The 21,392-nt window shown below is 35.4% G+C and overlaps 1 protein-coding gene across 3 annotated transcripts in view; it reads right to left on the reverse strand.

Annotated features, from left to right (window-relative positions):
- Window positions 1-21,392, reverse strand: part of LOC124157954 (trafficking protein particle complex subunit 13) — a 49,910-nt gene that overhangs the window by 16,202 nt on the left and 12,316 nt on the right. For 2 of the 3 annotated variants that reach the window (XM_046533064.1, XM_046533063.1), the window contains exons 6-7: window positions 2,522-2,618; window positions 708-943 (exon numbers count right to left, since the gene is read on the reverse strand). In XM_046533064.1, the coding sequence (XP_046389020.1) occupies window positions 708-943; window positions 2,522-2,618 (333 nt within the window). Of the gene's footprint in view, window positions 1-707; window positions 944-2,521; window positions 2,619-13,511; window positions 13,521-21,392 lie in introns of all 3 variants that reach the window. The other variant, XM_046533062.1, reaches the window with a different exon arrangement.

The raw sequence follows: 21,392 nt of genomic DNA on the forward strand, positions 1-21,392 counted from the left end.
CTTGTATTTTGCAAAATGCCTCAGATTGTCAGCTAGCACTTGGCAGCAGGAGTGGGGGTAAAGCGATGTTAATTGAATTAATTATATGCCCAATTGTTTCCATAAAATTAAAATATTCATTAATCAGCTAAATTCCTGTTCGAATCATTTAAAGGAAATCAGAATTACTCCCCAAAATCTTGTGTTGCCTGCTGCATAGGCAATCGAGTCAAATATACCAGCATTCATCATTTAGTATTCGAGGTATTCGAAATTCGAGGTATTCGAATATTCGAGCAATGATTTAATATTCGAATTCGATATTCGAATTCGAGAAATCTGCTATTCGACCCATCTCTAGTTTTTTTCGGTCGGAGCGAAGCTCGACCCCTCCTCCTTTCCTTTTTTTTTCCTTCGATCAGCGAACACTCCCCTCCACCCAAGGAGGCTTCCCATTCCACTGGCCGTAGCGGCCGACTTCGCAACTAAAATCCGGCGACGGTTGAATTTGGATTTTTGAATTAGGATAGAACACCCTTAAAGCTACAAGCTAGGATGTCAAATTATCTTTGGACATGGCAGGAAAACTCGAATGGCCATTCAAACGACAACAATGAACTTGAAACAGACTGAAAAACATTTTGATTGCGATGCAAAGCCACCAAAATATAGAAAACATGAAGGGTGTTGGAAGAAGTCGTAGCGATTATCAAAAGCGCTATGTTCACCATCCTTTGCAGAGGACAAGTCTGCAGCCTTCCCCTTTCGCCGAGATTCGAGCGCCACACAATGTCCAGCTTGCCCACATTGATGGCTCCCGCCAGCAGACGAGGGTCGGCTCTTAATTCAGGGGTGGGGGAGAGGCAGTAGAGGTACTGCCTCCCTGATCCAGATGGCACCGACCCCGAACTCCCAACAGAGCCAAACACAGACTTCCCATCGGCTGCCGTATTCAAGGCAGTCACTGCAAGCAGAAAGAAAATTTTGAATGGTAGAAAGAGCACCTTAGGGTTGGTTACATGTCTAGTTAAGTTTTTTTTCATTGCATTAAAAACAATAATTGACCATGCCTTCAACTTGAGGCCACCTGTTATTTAGCTAATCGTTATCCTGAACTACTTTTCATTACTTAACTTTCAAATATTTGTAAGTTAAGGTCACAACAGTATCATGTTCTGGCTAACGCTAACTAGACATTATAAAATCGGCCCTTAAATACACACTATTTGACTTCTTTTGATTGAAGCTGGCAGATAAGGGCAGATAATGCACCAATGAACTTTTACCGACAGCACTTTTGAACGCATGTACTACATACTTTGCATGAATACATTAAAGTTGATTTACCTATATACATATGTAGCTCCTGGGAGAAGAGCTAAAGGAATCTAAGGAGCATTCAAGCCAATTGTTAACTTAAAAACGATTTGCACACTTGATGAGACTACGTGCAAAATAATAAACTTATGCATGAATAACATACTGGTATTACTAATAATTTCACCATCACTAATACATTTTTCACAAGAATTCAATTGAAGAGCCATCGGGTCAGTCAGGTTAAAAGAGTGCCAACCATCATTTTTGGCCAAAATGGATTGGCAAAATGATACAGGAGCCATATCAGTTTGGCTAGGATTAAACTTATTATGTGATCTAACATTTAAAAATATATAGACTTATTACTAATGTGTTGAAATTGGTTGTTAAATAATAACAACGATTTATGGACTTAACCAAACTTTAAAATGTGAATATCTCAAAAAAACTAGAAATTATGGTTGGGTCTCATTTAACACGACCCCTTCAACTGTCCTATACCTATAGATATATCCTTGCACTGTCTTGCCCTCTCCGAGTCATTCCCAGGAACCCAGTAACAAACAACAGACTGGTATCTTGATACTCAGGTTTAACATTGCGTAGGATGAATACCTCATGCAACATAAGAGCATTTGCACATATGCTAATCAGATCATTTAAAATGAGAAGACCCAGCTTAAGTTAAAAAGAGCTTCAATTCAACACGTGCGCTGCGTGGAAATTTAGATAGAAAGTTGTTATGCCCCGCTTTTTGCCCCTGCTACTTTTGTATGACCTATCCGAAGGGGCGCAGCTAAGTCTGGGGGGGATTAGGTGCAACTAATACCGGTGTGTGGGGGGGTATAGTATACCCACCACGATAAGTGGTTGGTGCAAGATTAATGAATTGCAGAATTTTAAAGATAAATGGTTCAAAATGGTGAGTTTTACAGCTTTTTGAGGGATATTTTATTCATCCTTACACTATTCTATTAGTAATGTCAACCCAATTAAGTAAAATGGATTAAACTTAAAAATTTCTCTGAGCTCTGGGGGGGGGGACAAAAAAAACCCAAAAACCCCCCCCTTGCTGGGCAACTGCCTACCTGTATAGTTAGGAACTTGGCTAGTAAAATTTAATTGATTTTCATTTATACATTTATTTAGGATATTGGAACTTACTACAGACAAGTCAGAGGAAACAAATTGTAACTGTAAGCTTCAATAAAATATATCATACCAGTGAACAGATGTGACGATTCCAGAGAAACTTTTTCGAGACAGATGGGACCAGAGGTAATGTTATGGACCTGAGCTTCGAGGTAAACTTCATCTGACTGAAAATAATGAACAAGAGACAAAAAAATAGAATAATATTCATCAAACATGAAAAACCATTAATTTATAATAAGTATTTAAGTTTCTTTAATAGTTTCTATGAAAGAGAAGGCTATGAATATTTTAGATCCTTGTTCAAATAATGTACTTGGCAAATACATCCTCCACAAATCTCATTAATGCTATCTTATATCTGATTCTTCTCCGCCACTACCATTCTAGGCCACAATAGAACAATAATGCTATGCATTTTCTAATTAGAGCAACAGAACTACTGAATTTAGATAGGATTAACTCATGTTCAGCTAATATTTGAAGAGCACAAATTACGTACCAACTACAACAGTGACTACCACTCTTTCAGTACAAACATTATCAAACCTCAAATATAAATCTATGAATAAACACTGCATCAATCATACTTCCCAGATCTAAGATGTAATGCACTCAGAAAACCAAAAGTATAAAAGTTGCACCAGGATAATAAATTGGAGGGAAAATAAAAGGCTCAAATATTGCAAATATTTACATCCAAAATTATGATTATTCTCAAAAGACACCACAATTAATATTTCAATTTAAATTAAAAAGAAGGTAATACACAGAAAAGGAAAAAAATATGGTTTCCATCTTTTTTATTCGGGATCAGAGGAATTCCAATTTTTTGGCATGGATAACTAATTGGCAATACAAAAGCTTAGGTGGCAAAGCCAGAAGAATTGAAGCATTTAATATATACAACGTTATTCATATTTAATGCTGCACACAGTTTTTGTAACTCTATCAGCTTTCTCAGGTTAAGGTATGAAGAGCACTGAAACATGGTATGTGCCTGTTCCCAGCAATTTAAGATGACAGACAAGCAAGGCGAGGTATTAGCAGTTCATCCAATTGTTTCAAATAAAAAAAATGGCGAATGGACAAGAAAGAGAATCACTTGCTTTCGAGCTAATCTCCTAAATTTGATCGATTTCTTGGCAACAGTTTCACAACTTTACCAGCATGCTTCTTCACACTGATGCGAAATTTGCTTTTTCAGGCCCAAGTTTCACTTCTACCCAAAGAAACACGCCGCAATGATTGTATAGCTGTTTTTTTTTTTTAATCCACCAAATGTGCAAATACCTAATGTTCATAAGAAAGCTTTTGCAGGGATCTTCGCGCTTGTTAACATTTCATCAATACTAAGAGTAAAAAAAAGCCTTTCAATTTTCAGTACGAGTGGAACTTTTCATTTTAACCAGAAACCATTTTTTCATTAAAAGGAACAAAAATTTATAATAATAATAATAATAATAATACGTCTTTATTGGGCGAGATTGGGACTAGAAAGTCCCATCTTCCATCTAACCCCTCGTCAAACAGTAAATATATGCAGTTAAATACATTGTTTAGTTGCTCATGAAATTAAATGCAGAGAAACAGAAAACGGAACATGCGTATGGCGTAACAGAAAACGTTTTTGGAATTTTGAAGCATACTAGGGCCTTTTTTTTAATAATAGACCTAAGGTCACCGTATTTCTGCACAGAGCACATTCTGAACAGAGGACAATAGGAACATGATATCAGTAGGGTCTAATGAAACCATTGCCAATTTTTGTTATCGAGTTAAAAATTTACAAAGTTACTGTTTCCATTTAACTTGAATGGATTCAAAGGGTAGGTAACATAAATAGCATTTACTGTATCTAGTCCCTGAAGTCTTTAACATACTATCTGAAATGAGGAATGCATTTTTAAATGAAATGTAATTAAAAAATGGAACAAGTAAATGCTCAATTCCCACATAGCAAAGAACCTCTCAAAGACATCTCACTATGGTCTCGAAAGTCTCATATATCGCATATGTCTCAGAGATGTCTCGGAGATGTAATCGTGAAACATTCAGGAACTTAAAAAAAAACACTTATTTAAATGCCATCAATGCCTTCCAAATATATTTTTCGGTACGATTCTGCAGTTGTGATAATTAAAATCACGACATTTAAAATGGGTTTCTTATTTTCAAAAGGTCATCCATCAAAAATTTGTCGATAAAAATGATCGAGAAAAGTAGGCCATAACCTTATAATTTGCATTTAATTATTTTTTTTTGCCTAACTTTAACCCTTAAACTGCGCAAATAAGCTGAAAGCTCCCCAGAGGCGCACAATAATAATAATAATAATTTTTTTATTTTTGCATAATTTTATTAATTATAACTTTTTACTTAAGGAAAAAAATGTTTCAAAAATATTTAGGGCAATAAAAATAAAAAGAGGTCTAAAAGATGTCCGCATGACATCTACTGGCCAAAGGAAGAACTTCTAAGCGCACATGGACTGGGAGAGTAGAAGAATAGTTCAAATCGTCAATAGTCGGTGGGAGCAGTCTGCTAAGGCGATCGCTTATAGACGATGGAAGCAGGTTAAGGATTAAACCATACCATAGTACAAAGTCTCATGAGACATCTCAGAGACAATTATTTTGGACATAGTGACATCTCAGAGAAGTCTCAAGGATGTCTCTGAAGCTCTCAGAATGTCTCTCGGACGTAACATGTGATATTCGAGATGTATCCAAGACGTGTTTATGCAGGAATTTATGTGGGAAGGTGGAGTGTGAGAAAATACTTTTTTGAAGGAACTGCTATTAATAAATTACTATTTATGCAGACATTTCTTTCAAAACTGGAGGCAAGGCGATAAGGGTTGGTAGAGTGAGAAGTGGCTGTGTGCAGAATATATAATGACTTTCCCCAACTTCTGGCAATGCCACAGCTTATTCAGGGCTGCAATATGTACACCTTTGAAAATAGAAATAAAGAAGAGCCCAATTACAACACAAAATTTTTTTATCAAAGACCAAAAATTTATTTTTGACAAATCTAAAGAGGTAATATGAAGATTACCATCGAATAAAAAGCTATTACGAGAGCTCATTCTAAGCAATAAGGCTGCATCTTCAATTGGTGTCAGCACAATCATTAAAAAATTACGAAAGCATTATAAGGGACGAGCAACAAGGCGTTTGCAGAATAACATGCCATAAGAGGTATTAAAGCCATTTCAAGATTCTTATAGAGGAGAAGACAAGTTAGCTAATTTTTTCTTGAATTACTTGGTACGTAAGTACATACATATGGTTCTTAGGGGAACTAGAATAATGCTGAACTCTGGCAACTACTGTAATTTCAACTAGGTATAAGCAACCTAAAGTAATCAGTACACATAACTTACAACTTTAATATAGTATGCGTAATATCAATCACTTAAGAAAGAATAAAATCACTCAAAATTTCCGCAATTATAAGTAAAGGTGTAGAATGTAGTTCATAACCATCAATAGATTGTATTTATAAAGCACACATTGCACTGATTAGACAAAAGAACACACAATAAAACAATATATTTTGATTACGACAGAAGATTCAATATGAGTACATGTACATATAACATTCATGACACATGTAAGTGATTTCAAGAAGCATACAAGCTGTGAATAAAATCATTAAGAGTAGGGAAAGAGAATCATACCACCAAATCACTAGTTTAAATCAATACAATATAATAATAGAACTACACATTTTAAATATTCACTCAACCATTAAAACCAAATATGTAACTGAATTATATATCAAATCAAATCACATTATCCAAAATAAAAGATCCTTCAATATTGACTGAAGAAAAGAATCCACCTCAAGAATTTTCAGTACTGAAATTTTAAAGGGATAAATGAAAAGGAGAAATCTATTCTTTAATCATTTGAATTTGAAGACGTAAGAATGAGTGAGTCATGAGTATGCATGGATGAAATGCCTCTGCCAGAAAATGCAATGGCAACGCAAGGCCTAAGCAAGCGGCAGGGAAGGGGTTGAAAAGGGATAAGAGAGACATGATAAGAGAGTGAGAGAACTTCCTCATCAAAAAACCCTCTAAAATATTTTCAGACTATGGGTCAACGTCAAGACCCAGAGGTCAACCAGAGTTCAAGAATCGTGAGGAGTCAGAGAAATGCTGGCAAATGAGCATTTTAGAATTCATTTGAAAATCTACAGGCAGCCACACTCCCAAGATTACAAAACATTTCAATCAGAGCAGTACATATCTCCACCCCTAACACAAAGATTAGGAAGATAAAAATTAATCACCCTATAATCATAATAGTGTCATATGTATATTATACTCGACAGGGGCGGATCCAGGATTTCTTTCTGGGGGGGCACAAGCAAGGCCTTATCCAGGATTTTGTTCTGAGGGGGAACAAGGATACCTCGTAATACAAAACTAACGCAATCATAATGGGACCGTATCAAAAATCTTTCATATTTGTATAATCAAATAAAAAATATCATAATTTCCTAGCATAAAATTAATTAACCTAACCTGATATTGACCTTGAAATCCCCTACCAAAATCACTCCATCATTTTAAGTTATTACTGAGCATTGTTGCGTGCTCCCGAGATAAAGTGAGGCAAACTCAAAGGGCCAAATGAATTTGAAGAATATTCCTGAAGTGTCCTGACAGGTGTGACTATGTACTACCTCTCATCACCGAGGTTACCATCTGTATCAGAGCCAAACCAATGTTTGGAGTTGGTAATGGTATTTCCAGAATAAAGATCTATATACAACATTGGTTACAATGCTATGTGCTGAATGGCAATTAACAATAAATTTTGTTTTTCCTTTTTCTCTCGGACACATGAAGTGGGTTTTTAAGCAAATAAATGTTTTACGAGCGTGATGCGCCCGCTCCCAGCAGGCTTTCTGATTTTAAACGGTAGAAAAAAAATGGCAGGGTCTTATATACAAATTTAATTGAAATGTTCACGTACAAATTGAGGTCATAGGAGCTCTTTAAACACAACATTGGAAGTTATTACGCTACCCTCTGTTAAACGCACATAATGACTCATACTTACGTATCAACAGGAGACTTGAATGTGGAATCAGCCGCATTTTGATAAAAGTTATTTAAAGAATGAGAGATATTGTTGCAAATGAACAAATGTATCAGTTTGTGCACCGTAAACGCCAGGAATATTTACGGGTTTTTTTTTTAATTGTTTAAAAACCAATTTCAGGAAACAATAGCAATATTTAGGAATAGAGATATGCCGTCGCATGTTCTCCGATAAATTTTGTGCATTTTGGTACCTCATTTGTAGTTTGGTTGCATATAAGTTGAGAAAAAGGTATCTATACAGTGGAAATAATATAGAAGATTGAAATCACTTTGGATTTTCAACCTTTTAGATTTGTGATTGATCTCCTGCCATTTATTCCCCAAGAAAATACTAACATACAAGGGAGATCAGGGAGGATAATGGTTTGCAGGCAGCCCTATAGTAATCGCCACACCACAATACTGTTGATTCAGAGGAGAGTGGTCATCCATTAATGACCATCAGCGTGGTCCTCTTCCCTGAGAAGTGCTTGGGGAGAGTGATGCATACCCGAGTTCGCAACAATCTGCTTTCTCTAATTTGAAAACAAGAGAGTGTGAATGTACCTCCTTCGCTAGCTGTGTTGAGTGTCTCATTTCAATAGGTACAGAGGTTGGCAATTACTAACGATTGCTGAGTAAATCTAATGTAACAGTTGCTACGTAAATCTTAAGCACCTCACATTCACAGAGACATCAGAAGATAAGTTTCTCACAAGATAAGAGCATGATTCACTAAAGGTTTCGGATTAATAACATGGAAGAGACACTTACTCTGCAGATCTATTCCAAAATTTGAGCGACAATTGTCCTGCAATCAAATTGTACTCACACAGGAAAAACATACTTACTAAATGGGTTCGATCCCTCGGATGCAAAATCACAATTCATTATTCAAATTACTCAACAGATGGAAGGGAAAAATAAATTATGAGGAAACAAATTCTTCCTCAACCAGCCATTTTCTCATTATGTTAAAATTAAAAAAAAAATTCTGTGCACTTTTCTCGAGTTTAGTGACATCATTAGAGTTTATACTCATTAAATCATTCAGAGAGAACCACTCACTGAAGATAGAAATGGGTCACAGAGGGTAAACAAAAAAAAACATGCAAGGCCGACAGAAGGGCAAGGAGTAGCTGAGGCAAGGTGACCCACACAGTAGGAGTTATCAACTTATCTGTGGAAGGGTTTAGGTGGTTGACTTTATGCCACAAATAGCTAGAGAAGTATGCAACAGATGGAAAAACAGGTCTCTTTTTCTTCAAACTCTTACCATAATCAAAAATAGAAAACAGGTGAGCAAGAACAATTGAAAAAACCAACAAGACCAAATATAAAAAGAGCACCAAGGAAACCCATGGTGGAACATACACAAAGTGAACACAAAGCAGTTGCAAAACAATAAGAAATCATGGTAGCAGTGTTTAAAATTATAATGACCTTTTTCAGAATCTAAATGAACAGATTTCCAAAGGAGAGTTTTACAATAAAACATAAAAAGCAGTATTTTTGAAATGGGATAAAAAACTGTTTCTTTGACACTAAAACAGAAATATTTATCAACCCTAAACTTTAACCCCACCAAGCTACATACGCTCGGTTTTACAGCTGTATTATTATATATGAACAATATTTTTGGACAATTGGAATTTGACAGTGTTATAGCTTCAAAGCAAATTACTTGTTTAAAAATCCAACAATCAAGTCATACATAATATCAATTCATTTGCATTTCCAACACCTGCAAAAGTACCAATTAATCTATTACTCAAATATCATAACTAGGCCAGAGGAAATTTACGCCAGTTTGTATGACACACAGAAAAATTTTCTTTACAAATTGCCATTTGATCAGCAGTGGATTTTAACTTCAGCTTAATGATTATTTTCATTTACCACGATGGAAAAAATTACGACACGTAGTCCCAGAGTTATGGACAATTTCAATTTTTCAAAATAACCGTAAGTCACATTTGTACAAAGCTCAACTCTTCTAATGAATAGCACACTCAAATAACTGCATCATTTTGCCAAAAATGTATTTCATATAATTAAAACAGGTAATGTTAAAAAAAAAGGTACAAAAGGTTAGATAGGATAACTTTATGAAAATTGTTACATGAAGTAACAGCTTATAAACAAAAAATAAAATGCTTTGTCAATTCCGGTATACCAGATTCAGGAAAGTGATATAAACATAATTACTTATGGAAAAGGACCTTACAGTTTGAGCCAGTTATTACTGTCTATTTAATACACATGGACACAGCATACAAATCAGATGGGGATTAGTGGCATCACAGAAGAATAAATCAACATAATTTTTACCAAGCAAAATCTTGCAAAAAATATATGTATACATATTTAAAAAGGACTGCCCACTTGTAAATTAGGAACACTATCACTCACATTTGTCCATAACTCAGGGATCATCAGCATAATTGAAATGCTAAGGAAAAATTCCAACATAGCATAAAAATATGCACGCTATCTACTCTAACCATGGCATCTCTGTGCTTCCAATTTCAAAAAATCAATAAGTTACTTAAAACGTATCTTCAGCTATTTCCAATAGATAAAAGCTACAAGCAATTCCACTTCAATAAACCCATTGCCACAGAATATAGCATGCACTCAGACTTGAACTGACACTGGATATGTAAACTATATTTAGCATCAATGGACAAAACAGTTAATTCCCATAAGATTTCACTGACAAGAATTGCAATGGCTGCATTAGGATAAGACCTGTCCATATTCAGATGTGAATGAAACCTTAACTGTATGCTAAACTGAGACAAATGAAATACATCAAACACATGGGCAAATTATGTATTGCTCAAAGAAACAGTCACTTGATACGAATGGTAATGAAAATCCATAATGGAATTATTGAGCATGAGTGGTTTGTTCGAAGAATACACAATGCACATTGCACAAGGTAAAAGACAAACTGTGATTAAGAAACCGATAAGCATAAGAAGAATGAAGTAGAATCAAAGAAAAACATGATTCACAACACTAGTTACGAGGGTTACTTTGACATGATGAAGCTGCTGGTTTTCCACCACACATACATAGATTATTATCCATCAATTAACTAATGAATACATGCATCAGAATTTAAAGATTAAAAAATTAACCCAATTCACTTTTATAAAAATTAGTAAACAATTGTACTGTTAATGATTACTACATAAGAAATGAGGTATCTAATCCCCTGAATCATTAAAATAAGATTACATATGCATATCACATTCTAGCTACACCAGGTCACTAAAATATATATGTCTCCACGTGTTCTATGACTCTAATCTGCAAGATGGATGAGTGTCTGTTTAAACCAACACAACTCTCCCTCCTCCGTTACAACTGCCCATATCTACTAGCCGACAAAGAAACACCATCGCACACAACCACAGTCCAGTGTCCACTATCCACTCAAACTCTCTCGATAATCATACTATAAGTAAAAAAAAATCTGGGTTCATTTCAACATTAAGGGTCAACAGATGACCGTTTAAAGTTGCATTATAAATAATTACTCTGTGACCATACCAATTTGTATTATCCCATCCTACACTCACTGCCTTTTAATTCTAGATTTTAGTCATACACCCCAACATCTTCAATAGAATATTGATTAAGCTAGCAGAGAATAAAAGTTAAGATTGCATGATTATTCAGCTTACAAAAAGACTACCAAGTTTGACACACTACTACTAGATACCCATGTTGACAAAGGCAGGGCTTGAGAAAACAATAATTTTATCTTCAAATGCGTCATCAAAATTAAAAACGGGCAAAATTGTATCATCTAAGACTAAAGCTATGATTATGACTAGTCTTTATATGATGCCATTGTGCTTAACATCAAATACACATGACAAACTTTTTCAAGCCCCGACTACAGCCAAAGAAGTCAGCTAAATTTAACTGGATACATTACAGTTTGTCCAACTGAAAGCCTTCCTTCCCATTCCATTAATGCACAGACGCTGGCAAGGGTCATCGTCTAGAACATCCCCTGTCAACTCTGCATCGGAGTCTCTCCGCTACCAACAATGGGTCGGTCACCTCATCGCTATAAACAAGATCTATTTCTGGCTTTCACACATGCAATCAAGATTGAAGGGGAAAAAGCACGATCAAGTGACCCACTCCATGATCACAATGATTTTCAAGTGTCTGGAAGGATTGCTGATGGGCTGATACCAAGATAATAGGGTAGTTTCCTTCATCAAAGAAAACGAAAGGCATTGATTGCGATTCGTTACCCACCATTAGTGTATTCATAATACACAAATTATTTGGTTTTTGAAATACCGGTTTAGACGAATGGCAAGGGTCAAATTTTATCCTCATTTGAAAAAGGCCAGATTGGCACCCATGCGATTCCACTCCACGTGACGTCACAGGGACCTAGTTTCTACACGAGAGGATAGGATTATTACATCGTCTGAGGTTACCAATGCATGCATGAGGCACAGAGCTCAGGGAAATATGTCTTAATAATCTCCTACTAAAACTGGCTAAGGTCGGAAAGTTTTCTTCGTTTGATAAGATATTAATAAACCTTTTTTAAGCCAAGCGCTACCATTCAGCAAGGCACTCAGCTACCCGCTGGCAGCCTGCGACGTATCAGCGCTAAGCCTCGCCTCAAGGTCACCTCACCGGGCGGGAGGGGGAACCAGAAATAAGACGTACGGAGATATTTCCCGGCATTCATACTTGAGCGTCGCGTTTTCGCGCGCTTGAAAATTTTCACTTTTCATTTAATCGCGAAAAATAGATATTGTCATTTAAAAATCTAAAAGCGTGAAATACGTACTCCAGGAGTAATAATCTTTCGATTAAGGCAATAAAAAAATAATAGGAAACCACCCTATTGCTTGACTGGTAGTGGTGAGTTAGCTGATATGATGTTTTTTTTGTAATTGAAAATTTCCATTTACTAAACGTGAACTAGAGGAGAGAGGTATCAGGATTTGAATGAAATCAATAAATTATCAACTGATTTAACTAACTTTTTCTAGTTTAAATAATAATACAGAAGCTGGAGTTCCAATGCTGACCCCAGCTTTGGACTGAATCAAAGTCAACTCGAGTGCTCTGTTCCTAAATACTCCATTTAGTTCAACAGCATCAAACCAAAACTTATTTCCCTACATTTTATCAAAATGCAATTACAAAAGTAGATATTTACTGACTTTATGGAGAGGACAGAGCACAAATCATGACAAATTTCTATCATAGTTAAGGTAATTTTTATATCGACACAATAATGGGTGAACTAAACATTATGACAAGCCTATATTAAGACAAAATGACTAATTAGTTCTCATTTTTCTAACTTAGGCAAAAATTACTATATATAATGATATAATAATGTAATTATAATATCATGATCTCATTGAGATAGATACAAAGAGTGAGACTTGGGTATCTAGTGAAATTGGGTCCAATAGGTGACTGACGCTGCTAAGCCCAGGGACAACTAACACCGTAGAAGGCATTATTAAGGGAGGAAGTCAATAGGGCCTGTGGATGAATAAGGAGGGAAGGCTTGATGCTAGATCTCAGGGGAAAAACTCAGTTAAATGTTAAAAGTATGTACTGCATGTCATATCACATCATACATAAAACAGTACGTAATAATTATTATTTTATGTATGATGCAGTGTGGCATGCTTTACTTATAACTACTACTACTACATATGTACTTATAATAATTATTAGAGTAGTAGCCAGAGATTAGAGGACCTTAAAAATCCCTCTCTAATAGCATGCTATTATCTTACCTTTTGCAGCCAAATAGAGAGAAAATTTCACCGTTTTAAAGTAATGTGAGTGACTGATCAGCATGAGATTCTGCAAACAAACCCAAGTCGTAATCGAGATCTCACAACCACACGCTCAAACACAGACACGCACGGGGGGGCTGGGGCAAACTTACAATGAGTTCCTGCCATGCAGCATGCACGCACCAGCATCAATGTTCATGCAGTGAAGAGGAAAGTGGGGAGGGGGGAGTGGGGGTGGTTGGGAGGGGGCGTTAGGGGTGAGGGCGGAGGGAGGAAGGAAGGAGGGAGGTTAGAGAAAGAAAGAGACAGAAGAGAGAGAGAGAGAAAGAGAGAGAGAGTGAGATTGGTAAAAAATTTCAACACCAATTAAACGCTCAAAAAAAAACACCACCAATCACTGGAAAGTCAGAAAAAATATTGCACTATGTTTTTTTTTCCTCTTATCAGTGTGACATAAATGGACTTGCGAAATGTGTCTTTCCATTGAGTTCAAAATAAACTGTTCCACGCCAAATTTTCGGCAAGTTTAACCTCCACCTTCATGGCTGCAAATTTTAACAACATTAAGAAACCTGGTAGAACTCAAGCATTTTAAATTAACAGATTAGAAGATGATACACCAATTGGAACACAATAACAAGTGCAATACATTTACCGAAATGTTGCTAGCAGAATGAAATGACAAGTAATTAGGTACCACAACTCAAGAGAAATATATGTACGTATGCATATATCAAGAGGTCAAAGGTTATATTGGGGATCTTAAACTTATATCTGCAGTTAGACAAAAGCCTCCTTAGTACTGGAATAAAAATATAACACAGTCACATCTCGCAAATTGCTGCCTATGTGAAATCCATACGCACATGCTATTTAAGTTACATAATAACAGAAAAGACTTAGTTGGGTATTGTTAATTTTTATCCACATGATTTGATAGGCAATGCATGATGTTGAAAATAAATAAGTCTTAATAAGAAAGTATCACTCACAAGATTTGGTGTACTCAAATTTTTAATTAACATAAGAAAAAATTATTGACACCAGAATTATTCAGCTTGAAACACATACTATTTCCCATTTATATGTAATTACAGAGCAAAAAAAGATACATGTACATTCAACTCCCTTATTCTACAGTAGAAAAATAAAATGCTACGAACATTTTTCTTAGATAAACATCTACCCCTAAAATCATGTCCAAAATTCACACTTGAACTCTTGACTGACACAATATGTGAACATAGGTCTCATTGGCTTAAAAGACAAAGAATACAATACAAACACAGATTATGGGACCACCAATGTAGATATATATTTTTATGCAAGATACTGCCAGAAGACACAGCTTTTACCTAAAATTATTTAACGATGCAGCTCCACAGGATTACCCTTTGAAAACCCTTAACATCTTAAAATGATTTTAAAATTGCAATGATAGTTAAGACATCAAAAATGAATGAATTAGAGATTACTTCAGGCAGCCACCTATAGCAATGACGTTGAGTTCATGTCAGGCACAGTACTCACATTTGAGAAAAACACCACCAAGCACACTAATTGATTCTTCACTTACTTGCATCATAATTAGATGCATAGTTTTGCCAAAATTGACAAATAGCCATCTTCATATAGTTTACACCATTTTATTAAACCTACATTAACTTAGATAGAAAAATGAATGTTCCTTCCTAATGCACCATTACAACGAAATAAATATGTAACATGCAAAACCGCAACAAATTTCATCCTACTATAGCTAGCAAAGGTTAATCAACAAATTTTTGCATTTCACAACCATCGTCAATTTCATTTTATGTTTCAGAAAAATTTTTCCTTTACACTGGCATAACGATTAACCAAAAATACAGCATTAAATAATAATCATACCTGTATTTTCCATTGTTAAATGGCATTTTTCAATATCCCATGGCGTGACCACTCCGTACCACTGTCAATCACTCCTCAACCTTGGATAGATTGTTCCAAAGTTATGACATCAGTTCAGTTCCTACCATCAGTCATTGACACTGATTCTTAATCCTTTCTTTCCTTTTCACCACTTCATTGATTTGATTTCCCTTCAGTTATTATAAAGAATACCATGACGCTGAGCAATCGGATCCACCCACATAGCAGAAATACGTCTCGGATATGTCTCGTAGACGTCTCGAATATCACATGTTACGTCTCAGAGACATTCTGAGAACTTCAGAGACTTCTTTGAGATGTCACTATGTCCAAAAAATGGTCTCTGAGATGTCTCAAGAGACGTCTCAGATAAGTCTCTGAGATGTCTCATTAGACTTTGTACTACGGTATGCTTTAAATTTAGGCAAAAAAAAGTAATTAAATGCAAATTATACAATTATGGCCTACTTTTCTCGATCATTTTTAGCGACAAATTTTTGATGGATGACCTTTTGAAAATAAGAAACCCATTTTAAATGCCGTGATTTTAATAACCACAACTGCAGAGTAGCACCCAAAAATATATATGGAAGGCACTGATGGCTTTTAAATACGTTTTTTTTTTTTAATTCCAGAACATCTCTGAGACATCTCCGAGACATTCGCGATATTCGAGACATTCGAGACCACAGTGAGACGTCTCTGAGAGGCTCGTTGCTATGTGGGCATAACATCACAAATTTGACAAAAAATTGAATGCAACTTATGCCATATGTAGTTCTTAAAATCGGAGAGTTATGAGACTACCTGGTCCTATTCAAAAAGAAGTAACTGGGAAAAGGTAAAAAGAGTAGCTGATACAAACATTCATAATTTCTAAAATTTATTACATAAATTACATTAGAGTCAGTTGGTCTTCCTGATTATTCTGGTGGTTCCTCATTGAGAGTCTGTACTAGGGTGTGGTGGTAGAGCAATGACTTAGTGCTTAGCTTCAATGAATTTAGGATAAATAGCTACACCCTTAAGTGTATGTACCTACAAAAATTAAGAACAAATACATATGGATAGACATATGATAAAAGAAGAATGTGAGTGTATTTAAAAATAGCTTGGAGGGTGCATCATGAGGCTCTCTAAACATAATTCTTACCGCAAGAATTTGCAAAATAAAAACCTTGAAAGCAAAAGATTAAGCCCAAAAAAATAACACTGCAAGACATGGGAGAATAAAATATACCACAGTACAAGGTAAGTACGATAATCCTGTTCACAGCATTTCTAGGTGGCATAGCAAATAATACAGCTGCAGAGTTTATTATGTAGCATCTCAATAATCATCCCCGAAGACACACGAAAGTAGGTACCAAGAAATTTAGCTAGGAGCACATCATCAATTGATGTAGTCTAAGCAAGTTTTTTCAAGCAGTTTACCTACATAAAAATAACAAATGAAAAAAAACTTAACTTTTACAACCAAATTGAACAGTATTTAATTTTTGAATTTGTAATTCAACTGAATACATGTCAACATGCCAGCTTTCATTTGTTGTTTTGAAGTTTATACCAAAGATATTTTTATTAGAGAGTTAGTAAATTATTTATGTCATCACCATAAATGTAGTATTACTGATGCACCAGGATTATTGCATCAGGATATTACTATGTACATCATTAATATAGATAAGACATAGGACTGGGACTAAAATGGACCTTTTAGGTACTCCAGCAACGGTAGAAGTACATTCAGAAGATAATCTAAAGAACCTGAAACAGTTAGCATTTCATTACTGACTTAGGTATAACTCAGGCTAGTTGCTTGGAATTTCATTTACTCTCAAAACATTAACGTTTTGAGGTGGCAAGAGTGATTGAAAAAGCAAAAAGCCATGAAAAATCATAAAATATTTTCATACTTTTTTATTTAAGTGTAGGCAATATGAATCAAGTGATTTGAAATAAAACAGATGCAGAGGATTGGTTTCCTAAAACTCAAGCTGATTTGAATACAATAGGGCATATTTTCCTAAGAATGACATAAATTGGATGCAGAACACTTTTTCAAGAACTGAAAATGGGACAATTTGTTGTGAAACTGCTCAGCTATAGTTTAAATTTTTGAGCGGCCTTGTTTTTTCAACAAAGGGAAGATTTTGGAATGCTTGAGAGAAGATGGGAGTTTCCTTAGTATGAGGGATTCATTAATGGCAAATATACATGGCTTATTTTTATAACTATGCATGAAATGTTGACTGGAATATTATCAGAACTAAAGAAACTTTTGTTAGTGAATGTTGAAATTACGACTATTAACTCAATTTCAGTGCAAGGTCAAATGAAAAATGAAGACTGAGGACTACACTGTGGAATGAGGCAGTGGGAGAGGTAAGACCAGGGGGTAACTGTTGGTGGAACAGTAAAATAGTTGTTGAACTCATTTCCTAACTTTGAACATATAATGCACAACATATCCCCTGCCCAAGTCATTTCAAGGAGAGTTTGTTGATGGAATTTTCTGGTTAACTGACATATAATATCTACACCATGACACTTTAGACTTAGTTTTAGAATAAAGTACCCAATCATTGTTGTCTTCTAGGTTTGTTCTTATGTTTTCTACAACTCTTTTCTTGGGCAACATATTCCTCATGCAGAAGTGGCAGAAAGGTTTTGGAGAAAAACAGAGAAGTGAAAAATATTTGCTCAGTTACACAAGGTTTTTAGTCGACATGTACCAAAGTTCTCCTAACAAGGAGGAGGGGGAAAGCAATACTGAAATTGTCCCAAGGATAGTGGTGAACACATGCTAAAAACTAGCACTGAATTAGCACTACTAAATACTGCATATTTCAGACCAGTCATGGGAATAGAGTAGGGATAAAAAAATGCCCTCATTTTCTCATGAGTAAACTCATGAACGAGTAAAAGTAAGACAGGCACAGAAAAACTTCATAGGGTAGTTTCCATCATCAAAGAAAACGAAAGGCATTGATTGCGATTCCTTACCCACCATTAGTGTATTCATAATATACAAATTATTTAGTTTTACAAATCCCAGTTTAGACGAATGGCAATTGTCAATTTTATTCTCATTTGAAAAAGGCCAGATTGGCGCCCATGCGATGCCACTTCACGTGACGTCACAGGGACCTAGTTTATACACGAGTAGATAGGAGTTTTACATAGTCTGAGATTACCAATGCATGTATGAGGCACAGAGCTCAGGAAAACATGTCTTAATAATCACCTATTAAAACTGACTGAGGTCGGAAAGTTTTCTTAGTTTGATAAGGTAGTAATAATCCTTATTTAAGCCAAGTGCTACCTGCTAACAGTGTACTCTGCTACCTGCTAGCAGCCTTCGTAGTATCAGCGCTCAAGCCTCGCCTCAAGGTCACCTCACAGGGCGGCAGCGGGAACCAGAAATACATCACATGGACTTTTCCCATCATTCCTACTTAGCCGTCGCATTTTCGCATGCTTGAAAATTTTCACTTTTCGTTTATCGCGAAAAATATATATCGTAATTCGAAAATCTAAGAGCGTGAAATGCGTAGTCCAGGAGTAATAATCTTTTGATTTAGGCAATAAAAAATTATAGGAAACCACCCTATTGTCATTGAAAAAGCACTGCTTATAATTTGGCATGAAATTGGACTTGGGTGAAGATGGCTTGGTGGTGTAACTGCACGCATACTTGACCAGGAATTGGGAGATCTGGGTTTGAATCCTGTCGATCAAAGTGATTTTTTCTCAATGAATTTCACCCTCAGTGTAAATAATACTATGTATGTATGTATGTCTATAGTCCTCCGACCAAAGTCCTTTCCTATTATAGAACTCTTTTCAATGCCCTTGTCTACGGTTTCATCCTCTCCTTCTGCTCCTATGTTGCTATTCCTGGCTTGATAAGTTGTACACATGTTGCAGCATGCTACAATCTATGATTTGTACTCTTAGATTGATCCTCAATGACAGAACTTCATTCTTCTGAGGAAAAATTGTGTGCTCATGCACAAAATAGTTCAATATACAACCAAAGTTATTTTCTCGCACCAATACCAGACATCAAATAGATATGTACCTCAATCTACTTGACACAAATAAAATACTGGGAACTATAAAAATAGAACAATCATGTTACATACTTACTCTTTTCCAAATGCAATGTTTATATGAAAAATTAACATTAAATGCACCATTTGCAATTATGTTGACTGAACAAGATGAACATATTCTCGTAATTATTATGCACAAAGGTTAAGAAAAGACTTCGCTGTTTCACAAAATAAAATATATTTGCGACCGGTTTCGATACAGCGTATCATCATCAGCGTACCAGATGATGATACGCTATATCGAAACCGGTCGCAAATATATTTTATTTTGTGAAACAGCGAAGTCTTTTCTTAACCTTTGTGCATCATGAAGGAGTTTCACCATGTTACACCAACCACCATCGCATTTCTCCTAATTATTGATTCAACAAATACAGAAATGATAATGATATGTATATGCACTGAAATTTTTATTAACTTGCCCAATAAATTTGAGGCCTCCAATAAACACTAATTTCTATGTTCCAATTTTCAGAAATTACTCTGAATTAGCCTCATTGATCACATTTAAGCAAACCAACAATTTTTTGCTCCTCTAAAGGTGCATTATTTTTGTGAGCCTAAAAACACATTAAAACAATGCATACAACACAACCACCAACTAAATGTAGGAAAATAAAAGAAATAGAATTTTAAAAATAAAATACAAGGTTCAAGAGTACATATGCTTAGAATAAAAATTTTCTTTTAAAAATTGTTTGCTCGGAATTCATGTCCTTTGAAATGTTCGAGTAAAATAAAAAATATTCATATAAAATTTTCTAACAAACAGCCATTTTAAATACCAGGAAAATTAGTCTCACACTCACTGGATAGAAATAAGGTCACAGCTACAAAACCACAATGATTTGGCTTTCAAGAACCTTGCAGGAATTTGAATTTGATTATTTCTCAATCAAGATTTAGTTCTGCTTACCCCATGCATGTCGATGGCATCAATAATTAGCTCATACCCAAACTTTATCAAAACCTGGCTATTCTAAAACATCAAGAACATAGTATATATTATTAGCAGACAGAAATTTGAAGGGTACGCAGCTCTCCCAAAAATATTTCCCTCCAACAAAAGGAAAATTTGGGGAAATTTGACAATTTCTCTCATGCACACAATGTATAAAAACATCAGGGGGAGGGAGACATCAATATGCAATCACAATGCTCTCACTCAATTCTCTCCACTCTCAATTCAAGCGAAGATGCAACTCAAAACTCATTAGGAGATTCTGTGAACAGGACATCTGGATTGAGTGCAAATATGTATCAGTGGAGTGTGCATCCTAAAATAAAGTCTAATGGAGATTTTGAGACTATAGTCTAGGCAGCAGGAAAACGTAACTTCAAATAGTGTCTGTGAAAGTGTGTCAGCATTTAATTTGAGAGCACAAATGATATCCTTAGTAAATAAAATGATCACTGGTAATATTTCCACATTTCTAATTTTTTTCAATGATGGTGATAGCATTATGTGCTGAAATTATGGTCAGAGGTATGGCCATTAAACGTGCGGAAATTGTACAAGTGGCTGTTTTCTTTGCAATGGATACAAGCTGAGTGTTTTGATTAGAACACAAGCACCGAATCACTTCAACATTATTAGCTTTAGAGAAAAACGATGTTAAGAAACTTCAAATTCAACATGGAAAAGGGTCTAACTATACATAATGCTTAATTAATATTGAGAACAAAAGACAAAATACCTAAAATGATACAAACTCCCTCTTATCTACATTTAGTCTGTCCATGTGAGTGGATCTTTGGCTTTGAAACTCAACACTACCTCATGAAGCATACGTCTATGCTAAGAGGAAACTATGGTAAAACTACAATCTACAGAGAAAATGGAGCTAATGCGACTACTTCAGATCAATTTAATGAGTTCAATTCAATACTGACAGCTAAAAAGCAACCCCAATGGTTATTATCACCCTTTCCATTAAACTGCACATGTGAAGTGGCAATAGGGTCAAAACATGAAAGGGACTGCTGCGACAAAAAGCATTGGAA

This window comes from Ischnura elegans, chromosome 4 (genome assembly GCF_921293095.1).
Source record: "Ischnura elegans chromosome 4, ioIscEleg1.1, whole genome shotgun sequence".
In the NCBI taxonomy this organism is placed as follows: Eukaryota; Metazoa; Arthropoda; class Insecta; order Odonata; family Coenagrionidae; genus Ischnura; species Ischnura elegans.